Source organism: Aspergillus nomiae (assembly GCF_001204775.2).
Source record: "Aspergillus nomiae NRRL 13137 chromosome Unknown contig00012, whole genome shotgun sequence".
NCBI classification, from domain to species: Eukaryota; Fungi; Ascomycota; class Eurotiomycetes; order Eurotiales; family Aspergillaceae; genus Aspergillus; species Aspergillus nomiae.
In genome coordinates this window covers 50102-70374 of record NW_015378067.1, presented here as the reverse complement: position 1 = coordinate 70374, position 20273 = coordinate 50102, and the positions used below count along the sequence as shown (strand labels likewise).

General features: G+C 51.0%; 7 protein-coding genes across 7 annotated transcripts; 4 read left to right on the top strand and 3 right to left on the bottom strand.

The window, feature by feature from the left end:
* Positions 1-915: 915 nt before the first annotated feature.
* On the top strand, positions 916-2253 carry ANOM_001509 (acyltransferase family protein; the record flags this gene model as incomplete). Its single annotated transcript, XM_015546766.1, has 1 exon — positions 916-2253. One exon carries the CDS (start codon positions 916-918, stop codon positions 2251-2253), a length of 1338 nt encoding a protein of 445 aa, XP_015411463.1.
* A 160-nt stretch (positions 2254-2413) lies between these two features.
* On the bottom strand, positions 2414-3889 carry ANOM_001508 (uncharacterized protein; the record flags this gene model as incomplete). The annotated part of the gene is made up of 4 exons (XM_015546765.1): positions 2414-2563; positions 2658-3150; positions 3197-3785; positions 3838-3889. The coding sequence occupies 4 exons, from the start codon at positions 3887-3889 to the stop codon at positions 2414-2416; spliced, it is 1284 nt and encodes a 427-aa protein (XP_015411464.1).
* Positions 3890-5268: 1379 nt separating this feature from the next.
* On the bottom strand, positions 5269-6084 carry ANOM_001507 (uncharacterized protein; the record flags this gene model as incomplete). Its single annotated transcript, XM_015546764.1, has 1 exon — positions 5269-6084. The coding sequence occupies one exon, from the start codon at positions 6082-6084 to the stop codon at positions 5269-5271; it is 816 nt and encodes a 271-aa protein (XP_015411467.1).
* Positions 6085-8945: 2861 nt separating this feature from the next.
* Positions 8946-11902, top strand: ANOM_001506 (glycoside hydrolase family 115 protein; the record flags this gene model as incomplete). The annotated part of the gene is made up of 2 exons (XM_015546763.1): positions 8946-10043; positions 10097-11902. The coding sequence occupies 2 exons, from the start codon at positions 8946-8948 to the stop codon at positions 11900-11902; spliced, it is 2904 nt and encodes a 967-aa protein (XP_015411468.1).
* Positions 11903-12435: 533 nt separating this feature from the next.
* On the bottom strand, positions 12436-13419 carry ANOM_001505 (uncharacterized protein; the record flags this gene model as incomplete). Its single annotated transcript, XM_015546762.1, has 1 exon — positions 12436-13419. One exon carries the CDS (start codon positions 13417-13419, stop codon positions 12436-12438), a length of 984 nt encoding a protein of 327 aa, XP_015411465.1.
* A 2578-nt stretch (positions 13420-15997) lies between these two features.
* ANOM_001504 (GNAT family N-acetyltransferase) lies at positions 15998-16678 on the top strand (the record flags this gene model as incomplete). The annotated part of the gene is made up of 2 exons (XM_015546761.1): positions 15998-16397; positions 16455-16678. 2 exons carry the CDS (start codon positions 15998-16000, stop codon positions 16676-16678), a joined length of 624 nt encoding a protein of 207 aa, XP_015411466.1.
* Positions 16679-17493: 815 nt separating this feature from the next.
* Positions 17494-19699, top strand: ANOM_001503 (uncharacterized protein; the record flags this gene model as incomplete). Its single annotated transcript, XM_015546760.1, has 7 exons — positions 17494-17619; positions 17662-17774; positions 17834-18494; positions 18562-18774; positions 18834-18885; positions 18946-19399; positions 19474-19699. 7 exons carry the CDS (start codon positions 17494-17496, stop codon positions 19697-19699), a joined length of 1845 nt encoding a protein of 614 aa, XP_015411471.1.
* Positions 19700-20273: the final 574 nt, after the last annotated feature.

The window sequence follows — 20273 nt, the reverse complement described above, 5'->3', positions numbered from 1 at the left end:
CCATGGTCGATATATATACCGCATCGGGTAAGGATAGTTCTTTGGGATCGCCGCCCTTGCACGTCCATGCAACGGACATTTTATGAGGGTAAGTTGATGCAACTGTACTCCGTATAGATATGTACTCAGAGCACCATGGCCATCTTTGCATAGCTCGTTTGTACTCTACGAACCAGTATGACCACTACTCCGTCCAAGAGTAGTGGATATGCACTGTGAATCGGGGATGTGATTGGCCGGGTGTCTGCAGAGTGGGGCGGAGAAAATCCTTCAGCAGCGAAGATATTCGCCTTGGATGCGATCTGCGCCAGAGCCGCATTCCTGGAGATCCCATATCAATCTGTGGAGAGATTGTCCATGGTCCTGGCATTCGGCACTTGCTACTTGGCATTGTCCTTTGGTGACTGTCACCCAGCGCGTGTTCCGCCGGCCATCACGGATACGAGAGATGCAGCCAGTGGATCCGATGTATCGCAAACCATTGGCTGCAGCGCCGCTTAGCCCTAATTTGCCTGAAATGGGAAATTCAACAGTGGGCAATCGGAGGCAGTGAAACGATCCATAAGACGCCTAGCGCTCTGGAATTAGTCCCAATTATTCTGGGATTGGTTCCTCCGGAGATAGTCTGGCGCGAGGACTAGTGGTTATTGGTGCCATGACCATTTACGAGACTGATTCTGCAAGGTTGGGGCGAAATCTAAAAAAAGGAGACTAAATCCAGACTTTCCCCTGGACCCATTCGTCGCCTTCTTTTTCAGCCTCACGGCGTGACATTTAACCCTCGCCCGTCATTTGGACCCTGGTCTCTGCTGAATATCACTCACTCCTTGGAATCATGTCCATGTAAGCTTGTCCTCGTAAATCCACCACTTGTTCAGCGCACTGCGAAGGAAACCTGATTTCCCTCTCGCCGGCATGGAGCGCACTAAATGGCTGGACGGCCTGCGCGGCATCGCCGCCGCGATCGTGGCATTCGACCACTATTTCATGGGAGAAGTCTGGCACCCATTCCTCTCCTTCTGGGGGGGCCCGGAGCAGGATAATCATCGCTTCGTGCAACTGCCACCCATTCGCATCCTCTTTTCCGCCCATGCCATGGTGACGCTATTCATGGTGATCTCGGGTTATGCGATCTCCATTAATATCCTCAAAGCCCGACCCAGTCAGCAATACTACACACGGATTTCCTCCGCCGTGCTGCGGAGACCCTTTCGAATTTATCTACCTGTGCTGGTCATGGCGACGATCAGTCAGTTGCTATTTTTCTTCAATCTCTATAACTGGACCTTCGACGAGGGGCTCTTAAAGGGCCTCGAACCCTGGACGGCACCCTGGGCCCACATCAAATGGCTCTTCCTCTACATGACCGACAGTCTGAACATCATCGCCTTCGAGTACAACGGCGGTTTCAACGGCCAGCTGTGGACCATGCCCGTTGAATTCCGGGGGTCCAACGTCATCTTCCTGCTGCTAATGGCGCTATCCGCCTGGCGCCCAAAGCTCCGACTCTGGTTCCTGCCCGCGCTAGCACTATACTTCCTCTGGTACGGCATCTGGGACATCTTCGGCTTCATCTGGGGCCTCTGGCTCGCTGAACGCGCAGCAGCCACCACCACCACCACCGGGAACAGTCCAACCCAACCCACGGACGACGAGGAAGAAAAGCTGCCCCTATTCCCATTCTCCCCCTCCAACTGGAAAGAGCGCCTACTCAACCGCAAGAACTTCACCCTCTCCCGGATAACAACCATCCTCTCCTTCCTGCTCGGCTACCACCTCCTCTGCCTGGGCGACGACGGCCACCTCACCCCAGGCTACGAATTCCTGTCCGTCTTCCAACCCGCCAAATGGAAAGACAACTGGCAGATCATCCACTGGTGCTGGAAATCCGTCGGCGCCGCCCTGACCGTCTACGCGATCGGCGAATCCCCGCTCCTGCAGCGCCCGTTCAACACCCGACCCGTGCAGTATCTCGGCAAGATCTCCTTCTCGCTGTACCTGGTGCACCAGGCCGTGTACCATCTGTTGCGCGATCCGCTGCGGAACTGGCTCTGGTTGCTGGCGAATGGGAGCCCCTACCCGGGCAGTGTGGAGGCGACCGCGAACGATCCCATGTCGTTTCATGTGGCGTGGTGGGCTTCGGGGATTATCCTGGGCACAGTCGTGCTGTATGCGGCGCATTATTATACGATCTACGTGGATAATAAGTGTGTGGCGTTGACGAAGAGGGTGGAGAGGTGGCTGACTTCTTGAGTTTGGCTCTTAGGGGTTGTTGGTATTAGGATGTATATGTGTGGGGGATAGGTTTAATACATGGGTTAATTTATTTAAGTATGGTAGTGTGCTATGTACTGCGTTGTGCATCGTATTGGGAATGGCATGTATAACTATGGAACGGACGGCATGTACACAACTACCACACCGTAGCCTCCGGCGTAGGCGCAGCAACCCCCGACTCGGCACCGCCGGCGTAGGCGTCGGGACGCTGGCCTCGGCGACGCCAGTGGGCAGGGACTCCAGATCGCCGACGAGAGGCACCATGCTGACGGGAGGGATATACCACCTGCGATCACACTCGGTCCATTGGGGATCGATCTGGGTCATCACGCCCTCCGGGATGCCCATCCAGGGCATATAGTCATCGCGGATCATGGTACACTTGTTGCCGCCGCGGAAGGGACACTGCGAGGCGCCTGGTACTTCTCCCAGGGGATCAGGGGCATGGTATAATTGCCGACCGTGTGCGGCTGGAACTCGTCGTATTCGAAGGGGTACGCGGTGCCGATGGTGGGGTATTTGGCGTTGATGTGGCTGCGGTAGGAGGACACGGCGGTGGGATCGACGGAGATGATAACGTCTTCGTATTCGCCGCCGCAGGAGCCGCCGGGGTGGGCGCGCTGGTTGCTGCGGGCGTAGATGCTGGTGAAGGAGACGTAGATGCTGGGCGAGACGAAGGTGTGGCCATTGACCACCGCGGTGTTGGGCCTTCGCCCGTCGGGGTGGCTGGGACGGTGCTTCCGTTCTGCAGACAGAGGTCGCCGTTGGTGGTGGTTACGGGCCAGTAGAAGAGTGTCGCGGTGCCGGGCAGGTAATGACAGTTGGTGCAGGGGTCCTTCTCGGTGTAGTTTCTCGTGGTGGATGGGCAGCTTCCTGGGCGGATGGGACTGTTGGTGTCGCCGGGGAGGGAAGTTGTCACGGAGTCAGAGTAGGCCTGGCGGAGGCTGCTGTAAGTTTGCCAGATGGGGATGCAGTCTTGGGAATTGAGCGAGCAGCTGGGGTTGGTGAGGGGGATCGATAGACGAGGGTCGTGGTGGTTTCGGTCGCGATGAAGGAGCTGCAGGGCCCCGTGCCGGGCCAATATGTCGTCGAGTACTCTCGAGGACCAAGGGCACGGGGAATCCCATCACACAGCGTGGTGACTGGGCCCGCGTGAGGGTCGTCCCAGCCTTCGCCCCAGATCTGAGTGTTGCAGGCCCCCGTGCTGGTAACATAGGTGCTGTAGATGGTGGACGTGGACGTTGCGCCGAGAGATTCCAAACCACTGGCGCGTCCGTCGTATTCGACCCATTCGGCGTTGCAGGAGACTGCCGAGGCCTCGGGACCAGTGGTTGGGCCGTAGTAGTAGTTGGTTGATGTCGGCCAGAAGATAGTGGTATTGCATGTGCTTAGCCACTGGCTACTTGTTGACGAGGTGGCGCATGCATCGGATGGGCTAGATGCAGGTACACTACTTGAAATAGTTAGAGTGGGAGTAGGAGTAGAACTACCATCCTCCCTGGGTATGACTGTGACGGACGGTTAGCATCTCTATGGGTTAAGGATAATGGCTGGACAAACCTGGGTTGGCAGCGACTGCTCCCAGGAAGAGGAAAGCTACCCCGACAAGCATTTTGGGCCTTACTTGGGGCAACGAAATGCGGTTTCAAGCAAGATGGACAGATGAACGAAGGGTCGATCTTTTCGGCACCAGAGTTCAGTTTATAACCTCAATCGGGGATCGTAAAAGTGGAGAGCGGAAGACTAAAATCTCAGCTCAGCTCTTCACGGCAATAGTGGACTTCGAATCAGATATCTGAGACATATCATGGATATCTATTGGTCTTGTTTCGCGACTGCGTGCAAATCACACCAAATATCCTCTGCAATGATACCCTACTGCAGGTGCGATACATCCTCTTTGCAATGATTGGCGAGAATGCAGTTGGATTGATCACAGCCATAAGGAAACAACCTAATTCTGGCCAGACTGCACCTGTGCCAATTCTCTTTTCCCTTGGCCTGTGGGCTAGAATTGCCGAATACGAACCCTCATCGACTGGTTCGTGGTTCCTCCAATAAGCGGGAAGGTGCCAGGGGTTATCTCAAACATCTCCACTACTCTGTTCAGCTAGCCCTTTTTTCGGCCTATTGAAGTGCATCCGAGTCATGAGATCTCATGGCCCGGATAACATAGGAAGACAAACTGGTTGTCCCGAGACCTAGATGCGCAAAGCACAAACCTGACGCCAAGAGGATCCGCCTAGTTCCTATATTTGGATTGCTTCATGTGGCAGAACCTCTACAAAGATCTGTAGCATAATGGACGGATGGCTTTGTTGGAATAGGAATCATTGCTAACTGTAGCGTAAACAGGGTCCAGGAGTTGGAATCATAGAGCTGAAAGTGAAAACGTTGGACCGGGTTATCTTCATGCTGTGCCGTTAAATGAGCAAGGATAATCTTCCCGTACTGTCATAGTCCACGATTTCACAGTAAACAGTTAGTCAATCAATTTCAAACGCAAGTAAACCGCTAAAGAGAGAGGTTCTTCGACTTATAGAAGTAGACCCAGAATACAGGACTGGGAAAGAGGAGAAGAGAATAGCGTGTTGGAAAACTATATAAGGGGTGAAGGTCCAAGTGATCGATCAGAGATTTGAGATGTGCACTATCCCTAGCACAGTTCCATTGTTACTCCTCAAATCTTAACTTGGTAATTAGTGACTGATCCGTTGCATGTTTCGTCTCCCAAGTTATACTACTTTGTCAGTATTTATTAAGTAAGAGGTCTGCTTAACCTCCAAGTATTGATGAGTAACCATCTAAATAGCTTCGCTAAGCATCCATCCCCAGTGAACAGGTCAACCAAGTTAATGGCGGCGATTGTGGTACGCATAATATAACTGGTGTATCAACCTGAACTAACTGTGGCAAGCCTGTTGCAACGACTGCGTGATGATGAGGAAGGTATGCTTGCCCTCAGGGACACTGAGGAGTATGAACTTCCTATCATTGTCTATTTGTAATCCTGAAACTTCCACCACGCATCCATGACATCACGGTAGCCCATAGGTGTTGGGCAACTCTGCGGCGCCAGTCCTTCCTGGAGTTCTCATCCCCATGGTTGAAATTCATCCCTGACGAGAGTCGGAATTTTGTTCTAACCCATTCGATAGGAACGTACCCGGCAAGCTCCCAATCAATGATGCCCAGCGAGCCTGTCGAGGTACCGACAAGGAGATTTGTAGGGCCAAGATCACAGTGATAGAAGACGAGTGTGGAGACGTCCATAGACATATCGGCACAATTCTTCAGAAGCTGCTGTGGAGATAGGGCATCCGCCATCTTGCTATTGCCTCTGACGAGGTAACGCTCCCACAGCTGGTGTCCGTCTACACCACTAATGCTATCGCCCTTCCATGCTGCCAAGTTGTTGCAGACATCTGCTACCTTACAGATGTAATACTGGCGAAGAGTCTCGTCCAAGGTAGGCCAAGCCTCCTCAAGGAGCTGGCCAGGAATCCTCGACATGATGAGGAAATATCGAGAGCCAGTTTCGAAATAAGAGTATACGTCTAGATATGCAAAACCCTGGGGCCGTTGGTCTTTGAGAAACTGTAGGGTAATATGTTCTCTAGTGACATGAGGGTAGTCCATGCGATGCGCTTTAATGAAGCTTCGCCTGCTCGCCAAACGGCCGCTTGATTGTCGACTGTGTGGACTCTTGAGATAGAAGAGGAGCTTTCTGGGATGGGCTTGGAATCCGGAAGAGGCCGAGGTATCGTGGAGAGAGCGAAGTGCCCCCCTTCGCTGTCGCTCCAGCATGCTTGGTCGGTTGATACCTTTGCCGGGGGTGGCGACGACGAACGAGTAAGCAGAAGCGTGTTTGATATTATCCAGGAGTTGCTATTGACTTCTCGTATGGAGCCATTAAGGTGTATCTGGGGCAAGTCAGTCAATGACATGCTCACTGGTCTTGATGTCGAAAGAGATGAACATACCAGAACGTCAGGTGTCACTCCCAGGTGCTTTATAGGGACGGATCATGAAGCGGTGAGCGGATTGCGTACAAACAGGTCCATGCACTCACGAGTCCAGTACCGTTCTTTCAGGCACTCGGAGACATGTTGCCTAACACTGGAGTATATGGGTAACGGAGATGTTGGGGGGTATATACAGCAGTACGGCCAAAGTGTGACCACCGAACATCGCCTTCGCTGGTCCAAACAAGCGGCTGAGGGGTTAACCGCTTTCCATTCAATTGGCGTCCTTCGTTGTGATATTTCGCCCCGCAACTCGTACTGTCTCAAGTGTGCGGATCTCTGCGACTCTATGCCAGGACAGAGTCTTCGATGTGGGGAAAGATCACAATCAGGGATGGCCATGTTAGAGGCAGCATGTGACTATGAACGCTTCCCTTGAGGTACTTTTCGTACGAAATCGGATCGGGCATACAAGCTTCGATTTTGTCGGGCGTGTATTGGTGTGACAAGGCTATTCCTTGACGTAGTACCGCGCCGTCCCTCGGGTCAGTTGCTTCTAACATAACAGCTAGAGACTTTGACGGATATAGGTCGTATTGCCAAGCCTAATGCTTGTCTTCTGCCCCATTTACGGGCACCAGGCCCACAGTATCGATCGCCTTAATTCGCTACTCATACTCATGATGCTGGTTTGGGAATGCATTGTACATAATTTGGCCGGCCAATGATTTGGATACAAGGACACTGGATGCCCCAATGGCCGAATGACGTAAAGCAATGTACTAAAAGTGTTGTAGGTATAAATTCGTCTGATATAGCCAATCTCAATATATAGTCACAGTCCCGAACAAACCACTGCTCTCTTTACTGAGAGACTTACACTTTTGCCAAACAAGGTCTTGATTTGTGCCTACTATACCAAAGCGACCAAGTCCCAAGAAAGCAACCTTTCGCTCTCATCACCCCATATCCACCGTCGCTTCTACAATGTGCTTCCGTTCCTCCAAAGAAATAGACACCCATAGTCTACCGTCACGGCCAATCAACCAATCCAATGAGTCGGCAGCAGAAGATCAGGACATGCCACGTCCGAAGGTTGTGCGAGACGACCGTCCCCTCAAGCTGTCTAATAAGGAGATGAGAAGGAAGACTTGGTCCAAGCCGAATGTACTTGGTGCAGTTACCTTTGGCATGTAAGAAGTTCAGTCGGGCTGAATGCTCTTTGGACATTGATGGAGGATGATGTGCTGGAATGTTCCGATATGAAACTGGAGGTATCAAGACATGCAGGGGAAAACAGTGAAGATGGAAGGTTTCTGTCAACAGCGGGATATTGACTGGCATATGCCGGTTACAGCCAAATATTTCCAGAGATTTTGTGATCTAAGACTTGTCCGTTGGCCATGTTCACTCAAGTTTCAGGGATTAAGTAGCAAGAGAATGGCGTGGTGTGTACATGTCACCTGGGCGTCGTGTGCTAACAGAAGCCACATGTAAGTAAAGCTAGTGTCTTAGTGCCCCGTCTGTACTTGTTTACCCAGCTAGTGGTGTTCTAGGTAGGTTGCCCGAGGTTGGGGCTAGGATGGTCGCGGGACACTGACAAGGGTCATGGTGGGATTGCCGAGGTCAAAAGATGGGGCGTTGCGCCCAACGTTATGGCCCAGTCGACATCCTGATACCAGAGCGATATTATCATCTCATGTGTATGAGAAGTAGACTGAACGAACCTTTCCGTACACTCAACATATCGACAGTTCTTTAAGGTAGCTTTTACGGCCCGCTTGGCGATGGTACCGCGTAGGGCCTCCGATCCATGGCTGGAGAGTCCACGGCGCATTCAACCTTGTAACCGGCGACGATGGTACCTGGAAGGTGAACAAGCAGATAGTTGGTTGTCGTTTGGAGGTCCAGAGTAGACACCAGGCTGGACAGGGCTCCTTGGCCAAACTCAGATAAAGTAAAGGCACAGGAGCAGGTAGACAGGACGAGCCAACTGCCACTTGAGCTATTTCGCACTGGCCGGCATCTCGAACAAAGGTATATTCAGTCAAACGAAAAGTGATATATAAATCCAATGACAAACTTAGCGCGCCTAGTATGTTAGCCAAGGGAAGCCACCACATCTTACTGGACGTAGTTGGTACTAAAGATCTGAAAAGTGCGCGGAATATAAAGAAATATGCCCATGGCATGGAATATGATCCTTGACTGCCGTCACTTGAAAGCTGGAGGAATTTCTTTGGTGGATGATATCTTCTGTAATGATTTATCCGTGAAGATTAAGCAAACCTTTCGATTAGACATCCAAATGTTCAGGTTAATCCTCCCTCTAATCAGCCTGAATGTGGGGAAGTCTGAAGAAGGTTCAGAAGTAACCGTCTTGCTTCTATAATAATGGCAATTGTCATCAATAGCCGACTTCCAACCATCGGTGTTTGGCCGGGTTGCGGACACCAACAGCTGGGCAATTGGAACGGGGCAGGATGGTAAGCAGGATTGATGGGACTTTTCGGGAGACGTTTGAAACAAATTTCCGCGGAGGGCATTATCAGCCTGAATACACGCTTCGTCAGAGGAATTAGCCGGAATCATCTTACTTTACGGGGTACATAAAAAACACAATATAGATGAAGGCCAGAGGACTAGTCATCGTCATTTCTTTTAAAACCCCGTATGGCTGAGCAAGTCACTCTATGAGGGACTATGAAGCTAGTTTCCACAATTCCGGTCGTATTGCTGGCTCTGCTTCCTAGGGTCTACGCATATCTCCTGTTCAACTCCGGCGAAAGTGAGTTCAAGCTCGCGGATCAGTCAATTGCCCCGGCCATATGGACAGCCGAGGATGATCTTATTGGGGTCGCGAGAGCAGCACGGGATCTCGCCCAGGACTTTGGACGTGTGCTCGGCGTCAACGGCACGGTTTCAATTGTGGACACTGATGGCCCCGACCCCGCTGCTGGAAAGCCTGTGATTATTGCAGGGACAGTAGGACACTCGTCACTGATCGATAGCCTCGTATCCGATGGTAAGCTAGATGTATCTCAGGTTCAGGACAAATGGGAATCATACACGTCCCAAATCGTGCATAATCCCTTTGATAATGTTACCTGGGCACTAGCAGTAGCAGGCAGTGACCGCCGTGGAACGATCTACGGTCTCTATGACATCTCAGAGCAGATGGGCGTCTCACCTTGGTATTGGTGGGCAGATGTCCCCGTGAAGACCAAGACAGGGATCTGGGTGTCTCCCGAGGGAAAGGTTCAGAAATCGCCATCGGTTAAATATCGTGGATTCTTCATCAACGACGAGTCGCCAGCGCTGTCAGGCTGGGTAAGCGAGAACTTTGGCGATAAATTCAATAGCGACTTCTACCGACACGTGTTTGAGCTATGTCTCCGCCTCAAGGGAAACTACCTCTGGCCCGCGATGTGGGGCAAGATGTTCTACGTCGACGACGCTGAGAACGGTGCAATTGCACATGAGTATGGAGTAATTATGGGAACGAGCCACCATGAGCCCATGGCTCGATCCGAGCAAGAGCAGAAAACATACCTGGAGGGGGAATGGGACTGGGGCGACAATCAAGCCAATATCAAGACCTTTTTCCAGGAAGGGATTGACCGGGCTAAAGATTGGGACACAATGTGGACGATGGGTATGCGAGGAGAAGGAGATGCGGCATCACCTACCTTGACTGCCGATGATCTGGAGGAACTGATCGGGGTTCAACAGGCTCTGCTACTAGATGCCTTTAACACGAGTGACCCTCTCAGCATTCCGCAGACTTGGGTGCTCTACAAGGTGAGTTCTTCACTACATGGAATTGCGCCATGCAACTAACGATCTACATAAAGGAGGTCAGTGACTACTACGCGGCGGGCATGAAAGTTCCCGACTCTGTCACACTCCTCTGGACCGATGATAACTCCGGTAATCTGATTCGAATTCCCCTCGCAAATGAGACCGATCGTGCGGCCGGAGCAGGCGTGTACTACCATTTCGACTACGTCGGCAGCCCACGCAGTTACAAGTGGATCAATACAATCCAGCTCGTCAAGACATGGGAGCAGATGCATCTCGCCTACCATAAGAATGCTCGGCAGATATGGATTGCAAACGTCGGAGACATCAAGGGTCTTGAAGTCCCTCTGACACATTTCATGGACATGGCGTACGACATGGATCGCTTTGACAACACAGAATCCACCTCTGCCTGGCTCAAGAAATGGGCCACCCGAGAGTTCAACGAACAGGTAGCTGACCGAACAGCAGACATATTAAACCAATATGGGATACTTGTCGCACGCCGCAAATACGAACTCCTCAGTCGTCTGCCTTTCGCATTTAGCACTACTGACTATGACGAGGCGGAGACTAATCTGGCTCAATGGGAAAACCTCCTGGTCCAAGCGCAGAGTGTGTACTCTTCTTTAGATGCTCCCACTCGAACCCCGTTCTTCGAGATGGTTCTCCATCCAGTGTTGGCTGGCAAGACCGTCGTGGATCTCTATACCAAGGCTGCGTTGAATGGGCTATACTACCAGCAGGGACGCATCAGTGCGAACTACCTCGCCCAAGAGGTACACGATCTCTTTGCAGAGGACGACGAAATCACACAGCGATATCACGACCTGGAGGGAGGCAAGTGGAATCCCGTCATGAACCAGGTTCACATCGGCTACACTTCCTGGGATGACCCTGCCAATAATACCAATGTTATGCCTGCCCTGAATTACACGGGAGTACCAGAGCGCAACGAGGCCATGGGAGTTGCTATCCAACACTACAGCACAACGTACCCGGAGTCTGACCGACTGGTCCTGCTCTCCATGGATCCCTATATGCCACCTAATGAGACTCGGTATATTGACATCTTTGCAAGACAAAACCAGACGTTCCCATACTCGATCTCGTCCAACGCATCCTACGTAACGGTCTCAAACAACGAGGGCTCTCTATCAGCGTCCAGGAACACCTCAGACGTGCGGAGCATGATCAAAGTTGATTGGAACTCCGTGAGCCCTGGTCTATCCTACGTTGAGCTAACCGTCCGCTCCAGCAATACATCAGTTACAACTCTCATGCTCCCACTCAACAAAACCACCGTGCCATCCACTTTCACCGGCTTCGTCGAGTCGAACGGCGTTATATCTATTGAAGCCAGCCACTACAATATCGCAGAGACAAGCAACGGCGTCTCTTACGTCAACATCCCACATTACGGACGGACAATCTCAGCGGTAAAGCCATGGCCCGTGACTATTGGCACACAGGACCCCAGCACGGGGCCCGCGTTACGATACTCTCTTTTCACCACAACCTCCTCCGCGAGCACGAGACTGATCGTGAGCCTGGGTGCCTCACACAACCATGACCCAACCCGCTGGATCAAGTTTGCATATTCACTAGATGGGGCTACGCCCGTGACGGTCCGGCCTGTGTCGTCCGTACCGCCGTATAAGGAAGAGCAAGCATGGGCAACAGCGGTCATGGAAAATGGGTGGACATCGGTGATTGAACTTGATGGTGTAGTTGGGGTTGGAGAGCATGAACTGGCTCTCTGGCTTCTTGAACCGGGTGTCGTTTTGCAGAAGGTTGTCGTTGATATGGGTGGTTATGCGGCTTCTGCTCTGGGACCACCAGAGAGCATGAGGGTTTAAGACTCAGATAGTCGGGTAGAGTAGCGATATATGGATTGAAGTTTGTATTTGTACTGGCGTGTTGTGTCTACGAGGGGAAGAGGTACTCGGCTTGTTGTTGGAATTGCCTTCATGTTTGTCTCTCGTTGCCAGACTATCTGATTCAGTCGTATGAGAGCGTAGGGTTTCAGAGTGAGGGCTCCGGTAAGCGTAGTTTTGGTGCGGGCAAAAGAATCTGGAAGAATAACGAGGAGCTCAATTGTTTCATAAATGCTCGCGCAGTCGATTGCATTTTCAGTTCTGATGGGGGTAAAACTATATACAGGAGATATCCCGGTCGCCAATAACTTGAGTCCCTAAAAACAAAGGATCATGCGAGAGATAAAAGAAAACGAGAATATCAGACTAGGAAGAAAATTGGATATAATAGTACATCGCTAATCCGGGATTGTTTGTGCAAGTGTACATGGCGTGAGTATCGTATCACACATTATATTGAACAAAGCATCTGCAGATTGATAAAACTAGAGGTTCTCCGGTGTTGCTCCTCGCTCTCAGATGTAGTTCCCCTGAGGCCTACTGGAGGGGGAACCTGCTGTCGGACTTTGATAGTGCTCACTGGCTACCAGCGATGACGTTCGCGCCGTGCGGGTATACCCCTGCGCCCCGGCACCCTGTTGAACTACGGAAGACAAGTCCGTACGGGATTGAGACTGAGAAGCGAACATCATAGACGACCGGTCAAAATTGACTTCAGTTTGGGACTTCGCATTCTCCTTCAATGCCACTAACGGGTGGTCTGACCCGGCCTCAGCTGCCGCGTTTCTCGCTGCAATCTGGCGCTTTTTCCGCGATGCCAAGTAGCAGTGGAGGAACCCATAACCAAAGAAGATCGCACCCAGTATGCTAAAAGTAATAATGGCGGCTATGTGTCCACGACGATTGTATTCTCGCATTTCAGCACTAACCGTGCTTGTGGCGGTGGATGTTGAGCTGGTCTTTGAGGCGGTGGTCGATGTGCTCTTTGTGGTGGTCGTTGACATGCTACTCGTAGATTGGGAGGTAGAAGACGTGGTGGAAGTGGAGGATGTGGTAGATGTGGTAGAGGTAGTGGAGGTCGTGGAGGTCGTGGAGGTCGTGGAACTAGTTGTGCTCGAACTAGTGGTCGTAGAGGACTCCGTCGTAGTCGTAGCATCCTCGGTTGTCGTCGTCGCCTCAGTAGTTTTTGGGGCAGTGGTGGTCTCAGCCTGCGTGGTCGCCTCTGTTGTTGTTGCTGCTTCTTCTGTCGTGCTGGCGGCGTCTTTTGCAGTAGTTGCAGCATCCTCCGTAGTCGAATCTCGCTTTTCTAGAAGCAAGCCATGTTCATGACGTCTGTTTGTTCGGCCATTGTTGTCTTGGAGTATTGCGGGTGTCGGCACCACGACGAGGGTAGTTGTTGTGGTAGAAGGCCATTTCGGTGACCGTTCAGCATCGGGCTCGGCGTGAGCGAGCGCGCCCGAGAAGACCGTTCCCAGTACGACCAAAGATTGTATGCGCATATCGACGGCGTCTCGGCCAAGGTGGATTAAGGGGGCAGGAAAAGGGTCAGGGGGAAGAGAGATGCAGCGGGGAGCAAGCAATATTGTGCATGGCTCGTGTGAGTAAACATAGCGCGACTTCAAATACTAGCGAGTTGGAGTTAAATGAATCTAAAATTTCCTCGTCTAGGGTGACTGGCGTCGTACGTGCTCAACGACCAACTTTAGGGCTGACAGTTATTTTTATGGCCGAACAACCCCTGATTGGGTCGGCGATAGAGAGTGGAGCTCAACATCCACGCGGAAGACGCGGCGTCGTATCCGTCCTGCGTCTCCTCTTCTTCGAACCACATCCCATCGTGCTTGATCAGCACTGTCATGATCCTGCTACAGTCTCTGAACCTATGACCTACACTGTACAGGTCCCTGGCAAACCGACCTATTGCACCGTGGCTGCATCTGCTCTCTGCAAGCCACACGGTATCCCATTATCTCCGAGCAAAAAAACACAGACGCGTGGAGAAGGAAAAGAATTTAGCCCAGGAACCACAAGTCCCCCTTCGCCCCACCGCCGCTAACAGTTGGCCGGCGAATGCTGTCAATCTCAACAGCCGATCTTCTGCTAGTGCACCCGTATTCCCTCCTACCAAGGCCAGCCATGTCGTCTGTTTCACCGCAATCTCCAGGCTGGAAATTAAGATCAGTTCAACGTGTTCAGTTATGGGGAGGGTAGTTCTTAGTGTAAAACTGCGCCTTGCACTTGTTGAAGCTACTATGAAAGACGTACGAATGTGTTCCATCGATATAAATAGTCGGCCTCACGTGTACACCATTTGGCATGCCCGGGAGCTCCGCTTAGTAATGTAACGAATGCTGTCGATTGAACTAACGACTGTACATGATCCAGCCAAATAGCATGCTAGGGAGCTAAACAACCCTATCTCTTGCATTCTTTGAGAAATGCGCATGTCCACGGATCGTCATCGGTTCTGCAACAATTGAATCCTTATTCCAACGCTAATATAGTCTATTCATCCTCACCCACTACGGAGTACCCAAGCATTATCAAATACCCAGCCACTGCGGAGCGTACCTCTAATAATAAACACGCTGCACTCTCTGCATGAACGTCAGATCAGTCTATAATCAGCCTTCTCCATGGTATCCATACGACCCACACTGATGTATATAAATAGTAGCCAAGTCTCACAACGGCCCGGGACCCATTTGGAGATCGCGCCATAGTTTATTCTAGAATGTCAAGCTGTGACTTGACAGATCGAGGGATTCAGTGCCCCACTGCCTTGCTGTGTGACTGTGCAACTTCGCCTTTGCAAGAGGATATGGAAGAATTTATTCATTGAGTGGAGACTGGGAAGCGATTGAGATATGAGCTCTAGACAGAGCATATCCTCTCACTATATACGCCCAGACTGTTGGCACGAACCAAAGTGATCCAAAATGCAGAATGTAGAGTTTGTGCAAGATCCTGAGAGTTATATCTATACCATGTCAACACAACTTCGCATGTGGCTTTCTAAAATGTGACTAGCAGCTAGACTCTTAGTTCTACAGCTCTACCGTTCCGATTTCTCTTCGTCATATATAGTCGAATAACTCCATGCATTTCAGATATACTTTTGTAATAGCCATACGTGCTCCCTTCATAGATATCACCCCCCCGATAAATCAACTAAACCATACTGACTGAAGTATGATAGATTTTATGAATGCATACCCACGCGTGGTTCTATAAAGGTTGAGTGGGCGCCAGTCTTGCATACTACCAGGTATTCATGTTCCTTCAGAATCCAACATCCCATCTAGAATAGTGGAATAAATTCAGCTAGCTATAATTGAGACAACAGGCACCGACGACTGGCAGACAGCCAGGAGACGCAAGGGGCAGTGCCAGGCGTGCGAGTCAGCAGCATCACCTGAGACGTAGTGTCAACAGACCCAGGGATGACCATTTACCAACAAGATGCACAGCCAGTCTTGCCTCATTGTTCGTGTCGCTCATATGAATGATGTAACAGGTGCGCTTAAGACCCTGCAGTGTCTCACCGACTCTGATGATTTCTAAGCGACACAATCCTTGCATTGAGGCCGCCCAACGCTGACAACTATTTTCATCTCCATCTGGGACCACGCTCATACAATCCCCTACCTGGAGATGGCCTCATCTGTCATCACCACGTTCGTGGGGTATCAGCAGCGATGCTGGGTAGTAATGGCCCTCTCTAGGGGACCGAAAAGAGAATCGCGTGTACGATAAACGTTAATACTGAGATATGTGACATGTCGCGCTCGACAAACTGCTCACCGGTTGTTGAAAGTGCCTACCCTGTACATTGTGGAGCCGCCGATGCTTGAATTTACGTTCTTCGCCCAGCCACATGCATTTCTCGACACGTATGATTTTCCTTCTAATTCTTCATGCCTCATAGCTGCCCCACTTCCAAGTTTTAGACTTATTTAAACATTAGTCCGCCCCGACCCTTAACTGGGCTGTTGGGACTCTAGTGAGATCTATTACTTAACCCTTGTACAGTCTTCGTCTCTCGCCGGTCGACAGTCGACAAGGCAGCCCTCCACAATGACAGTGAACACAGCACAAACCACAACCTCGGGATCCCCTCTCAGGCTCGAGCATGCAACACTCGAGGACGTCCCAGAGTTAATTGACGTCTGGTACGATGCATTTAATACCCCAGAGATGCTAGCCATTTGGCCGAATACCCCGGGTGTACGACAATGGTGGGACCAAGCCAACCGCCACGACATGCTACACAAGCCTCTAGAGAAATATCTCAAGGTTGTCGATACAAGGAACGGTCGGATTGCAGCATATGCCAAGTGGTCACTACAGACGGCTGAAGAGCGTGGTCCTCGGTTTCCCGCATGGCACCCGGAGATGAACCCTGAGCGTAACGACGCATTTGTCGGAAATATGGAGGCCGGTCGTGCCAGGTTGGTTGGGGGAAAGAAGAATTTCTGTATGTTGGCTTCCTACGTGAAGTAACCCTCGCAGGAATCACTGACATCCATACGAGATCTCGATATGCTGTGTACGCATACTGACTATCAGAAAATGGGCGCTGCTCGGATGCTGATTGGATGGGGTTGTCAAATGGCTGACCAAGAAGGGGTTCTTGCTTATCTCGATGCAAGTACTCAGGGTCGGCCTATCTATGAGAAGTTTGGATTTGAGGATCGAAGTGATTCTATAAGTGCGGCGGCTGGATTGGCGTCTATGATTAGAGAGCCTCGGAAATGAGGCGTTTCAGTACCAGAGTTCATGCCAGTGCCCTCTAATTGTTTAATGTCATGCTCAAAGTGCTAGAGGTCTGTTCAAGCGTGGTATCGATACCGATATAAAATATAGAATTCTACATGTCTGAGATGTATTACTCGACATTACCATTAAGCATTAAGTCGTGCTCTCATTCTGTCTCCTCCTCAAATTCCCATTTCTAGTTCAAAAGACCACCGTTTTTGAAGTGCATAGGAGTTGATAGTGGCCAATATACGAAGAGGTGAGTATGTACTGCTGGCAGTGTGATTCCCTTCATTTCCAAAACCTAGTCTCCTGGGGACCTTCCATGGCCCAGTAGCATCCCATTCGGACCAAACTGGTACACGAGAAATGCATCATATTAGATAGATATAACCAGGTATAACTCCGGAGTATCGATCAGATATAGATATCCAGTACTACCTCATACAAGCGAAATAGCGATTAGTATTCTGAAGGCCTAGACCGACAGGGTGACAATTCGGTGGCCTAATGAGGCTGCAGTTCTTTGTTCAAACATTCCACCAACTAAATGTCTTGCCGTAGCTTATTCGCTGTGGGTGGTGGCTTCTAGCGCTGTTATAGTATACCTAGGGCGCCGCTAGCCATGTAATCCTGGCCATTTCTGCCTGGTTGATGGTCACTAAATAAGCCATTGAAAAGTACTCCGGCGGACTCCGGAATGTCTAGGCTTATCGCCAAAAGCTTATCTATATGCTGGATTTGTTTCGTTTCTTTTTACATAAAGCTGTAGCGCCCACAAGCTGAGAGCATTACTTTTACTACTTCTCTCCAGGATGCTTCTCAGCCTGGGACTGGGCGCCCTGCTCGGCGTGGCCACAGCGCAGTTTCCCCCTACACCTGAGGGGGTGACCGTCGTCAAGTCTAAGCTACATGAGAATGTATCCATCTCATTCAAGGAGGTAGGTATCCCATTTGATACACAGCCGGTCGCTAATTAGTAGCCCGGAATATGTGAAACAACACCTAATGTCCGGTCATATTCGGGCTATGTCCATCTCCCACCCGGCTTTCTGGATGACGACATAGGGGACAGACAGAACTACCCCATGAACACGTACAGTCATACCCTCAAGGCATTGGCGGTCGCTCAGAGACCTGACTGTGTATAAATAGATTTTTCTGGTTCTTTGAGGCGCGCAAGGACCCCAAGAACGCGCCCCTCGCCATCTGGCTCAATGGCGGTCCCGGCGGCTCCTCGTTCATGGGGCTTCTTGAGGAACTTGGCCCCTGCTCGGTGGCCTCGGACTCCAAAACTACGATTTTGAACCCTTGGAGTTGGAACAATGAGGTCAATCTCTTATTCCTCGACCAGCCCATGCAGGTTGGCTTTTCCTACGACGTCGCTACTAACGGCACCTTAATCGTAGACTACAACGCGGTAGACACGACGATTGTGCCAGGGGATTTCTCGATAGAGACACCTGAATCGAACTTCACACATCGTGTTGGTACATTTGCGAGTCAGGAATTATCACAGACCGCGAACAGCAGTGCGCTTGCGGCGCATGCTTTATGGCATTTCGCCCAAACCTGGTTCTTCGAGTTTCCTCATTACAAGCCCGTTGATGATCGCATTTCTCTCTGGACTGAGAGCTATGGAGGTCACTATGGGCCGGCGATCTTCGATTTCTTCCAGGAACAGAATGACCGGCTTGCGAAGGGCACCGCGGAAAGTGGTGCACAGTATCTGCATCTCGACACACTGGGCATCGTGAATGGTCTTATTGATGCTGTGGTCCAAGGAGAATCTTATATTACCATCGGGTATAACAACGTATGTTTCTTGCTAGGACCCTCCGCGTCCTGGGAAATTAATTGCTGGTACTTGCTAACATAAACAGACATATGGCCTCGAAATTTTCAACCAGTCGCTTTATGATTCACTGATGCACGAGTGGGCACGTCCCGGGGGCTGTCGCGACAGAGCTATAGCATGTCAAGCAGCGTTGAAAGACTGGGACTCTATTGCTGGGAGGGGAAATATCTCCGAGATATGCAAAGACATCGATTTAGATTGTGAGGGAGGTGGTACTGCTCGATACCAGCAGCTGAACGTATGTGCTTGGACCCCCTAAGATGCAACATATTACTAACTGTTCCTTGCGGTTGATAGCGCAGTTGGTATGATATTTCGCATCCCAAAAACGACCCTTTTCCAGCGCATCGTAAGTCCAACCACGGGACCCAATCCTGCTGTCAGCTCTAATTCCAATCGAATTGTCCAGATATGCTGGGCTACCTGACCCAAGAGTCCGTGCTACAGGCCCTCGGCGTCCCTGTGAACTTCACCGAAGCAGCCCCCGTCGTCCACAAACAGTTCGAGAAGACCTACGAGTATGCATTCCCAACCACGTTTTCTCAACCGTATACTCAGCCACAGACTAACATACCCAGCATCACGCGCGGCGGATTCCTCGACTCGATAGCCCACCTGCTTGACAGCGGCGTCAAGGTGCACATGATGTACGGCGATCGCGACTACGCCTGCAACTGGGTCGGCGGCGAAAAGGCCAGTCTTGCAGTGCCGTATTCGCGCGCTGCAGAGTTCGCCAACACCGGGTATTCTCCCTTAGTCACATCCGAAGGTGTCAAGGGCATGACTCGCCAACTGGGCAATTATAGCTTCACACGCGTCTACCAGGCAGGTCACGAAGTACCGGCGTATCAGCCGGTCGCGGCGTATGAGATTTTCATGCGTGCTACGACGGGTCGGATATCCCGACTGGACTACGATCTGCTACGGAGGAGTTCAGGACCAGTGGCCCGAAGGATACTTGGCATATTAAGAATATTGCTCCTCCAACGCCGGAGCCGAGGTGCTATGTCTTGAATCCGGGGACGTGTCTTCCCGAGGTGTGGGAGAGGGTTGTGGCTGGGAATGTCACTGTGAAGGACTTCTTTGTGGTGGAGGATGGTGGGAATGATGGTATGGTCGGTTGGCCTCAGGATACTGGCCAGGTTGTTCTTGGGGGAATGTGAATGGCTTGTGCAAATGAGATCGAGGGCTTTTGTGTGAGCTAAGGAAAATCATCTGATATAGTAAAGAACTCATTCTAGCTCTTAGAGTGACTATAACATTTGGAGGCCAATGAGCATGTCCCTTCATGTAGCATAAAACGCATTGTTGGTCATGAAGTACAGCATAGTCCCAGTCAAAGGTACACGGTCTGAAGCAGCAAAGTACCACCAAATGCTCGAGCTTTTAGGTGACAGGGCAGCACGTAGTAAACTATCAACCTGGCCGAACCTTGCCATTGAGAAGACGCCGCTCACTACTAGAAGGAAAATAAAGTTATAGAATGAGATGGGCACTGCCACTCAAGAAAGGCCCAATTAGCAAATGAGACGATCACCACCGTCGCAAGGACTAGACATACTATATGTTGCTTCCGGGTCTCGCCGCGGCATCTGCAGCTGCGTCTTGCTCTGCCTGCATTTGCGCAGCGGTGATGGCGTTCTGGACGGCCTGTCGGGCGACCTGCTGTGAGTCGCGGTCTTCCAAATGATTCAAGCCCTCCTAGACACGGTTCGATTAGCGAAAACAGTCCTTTTT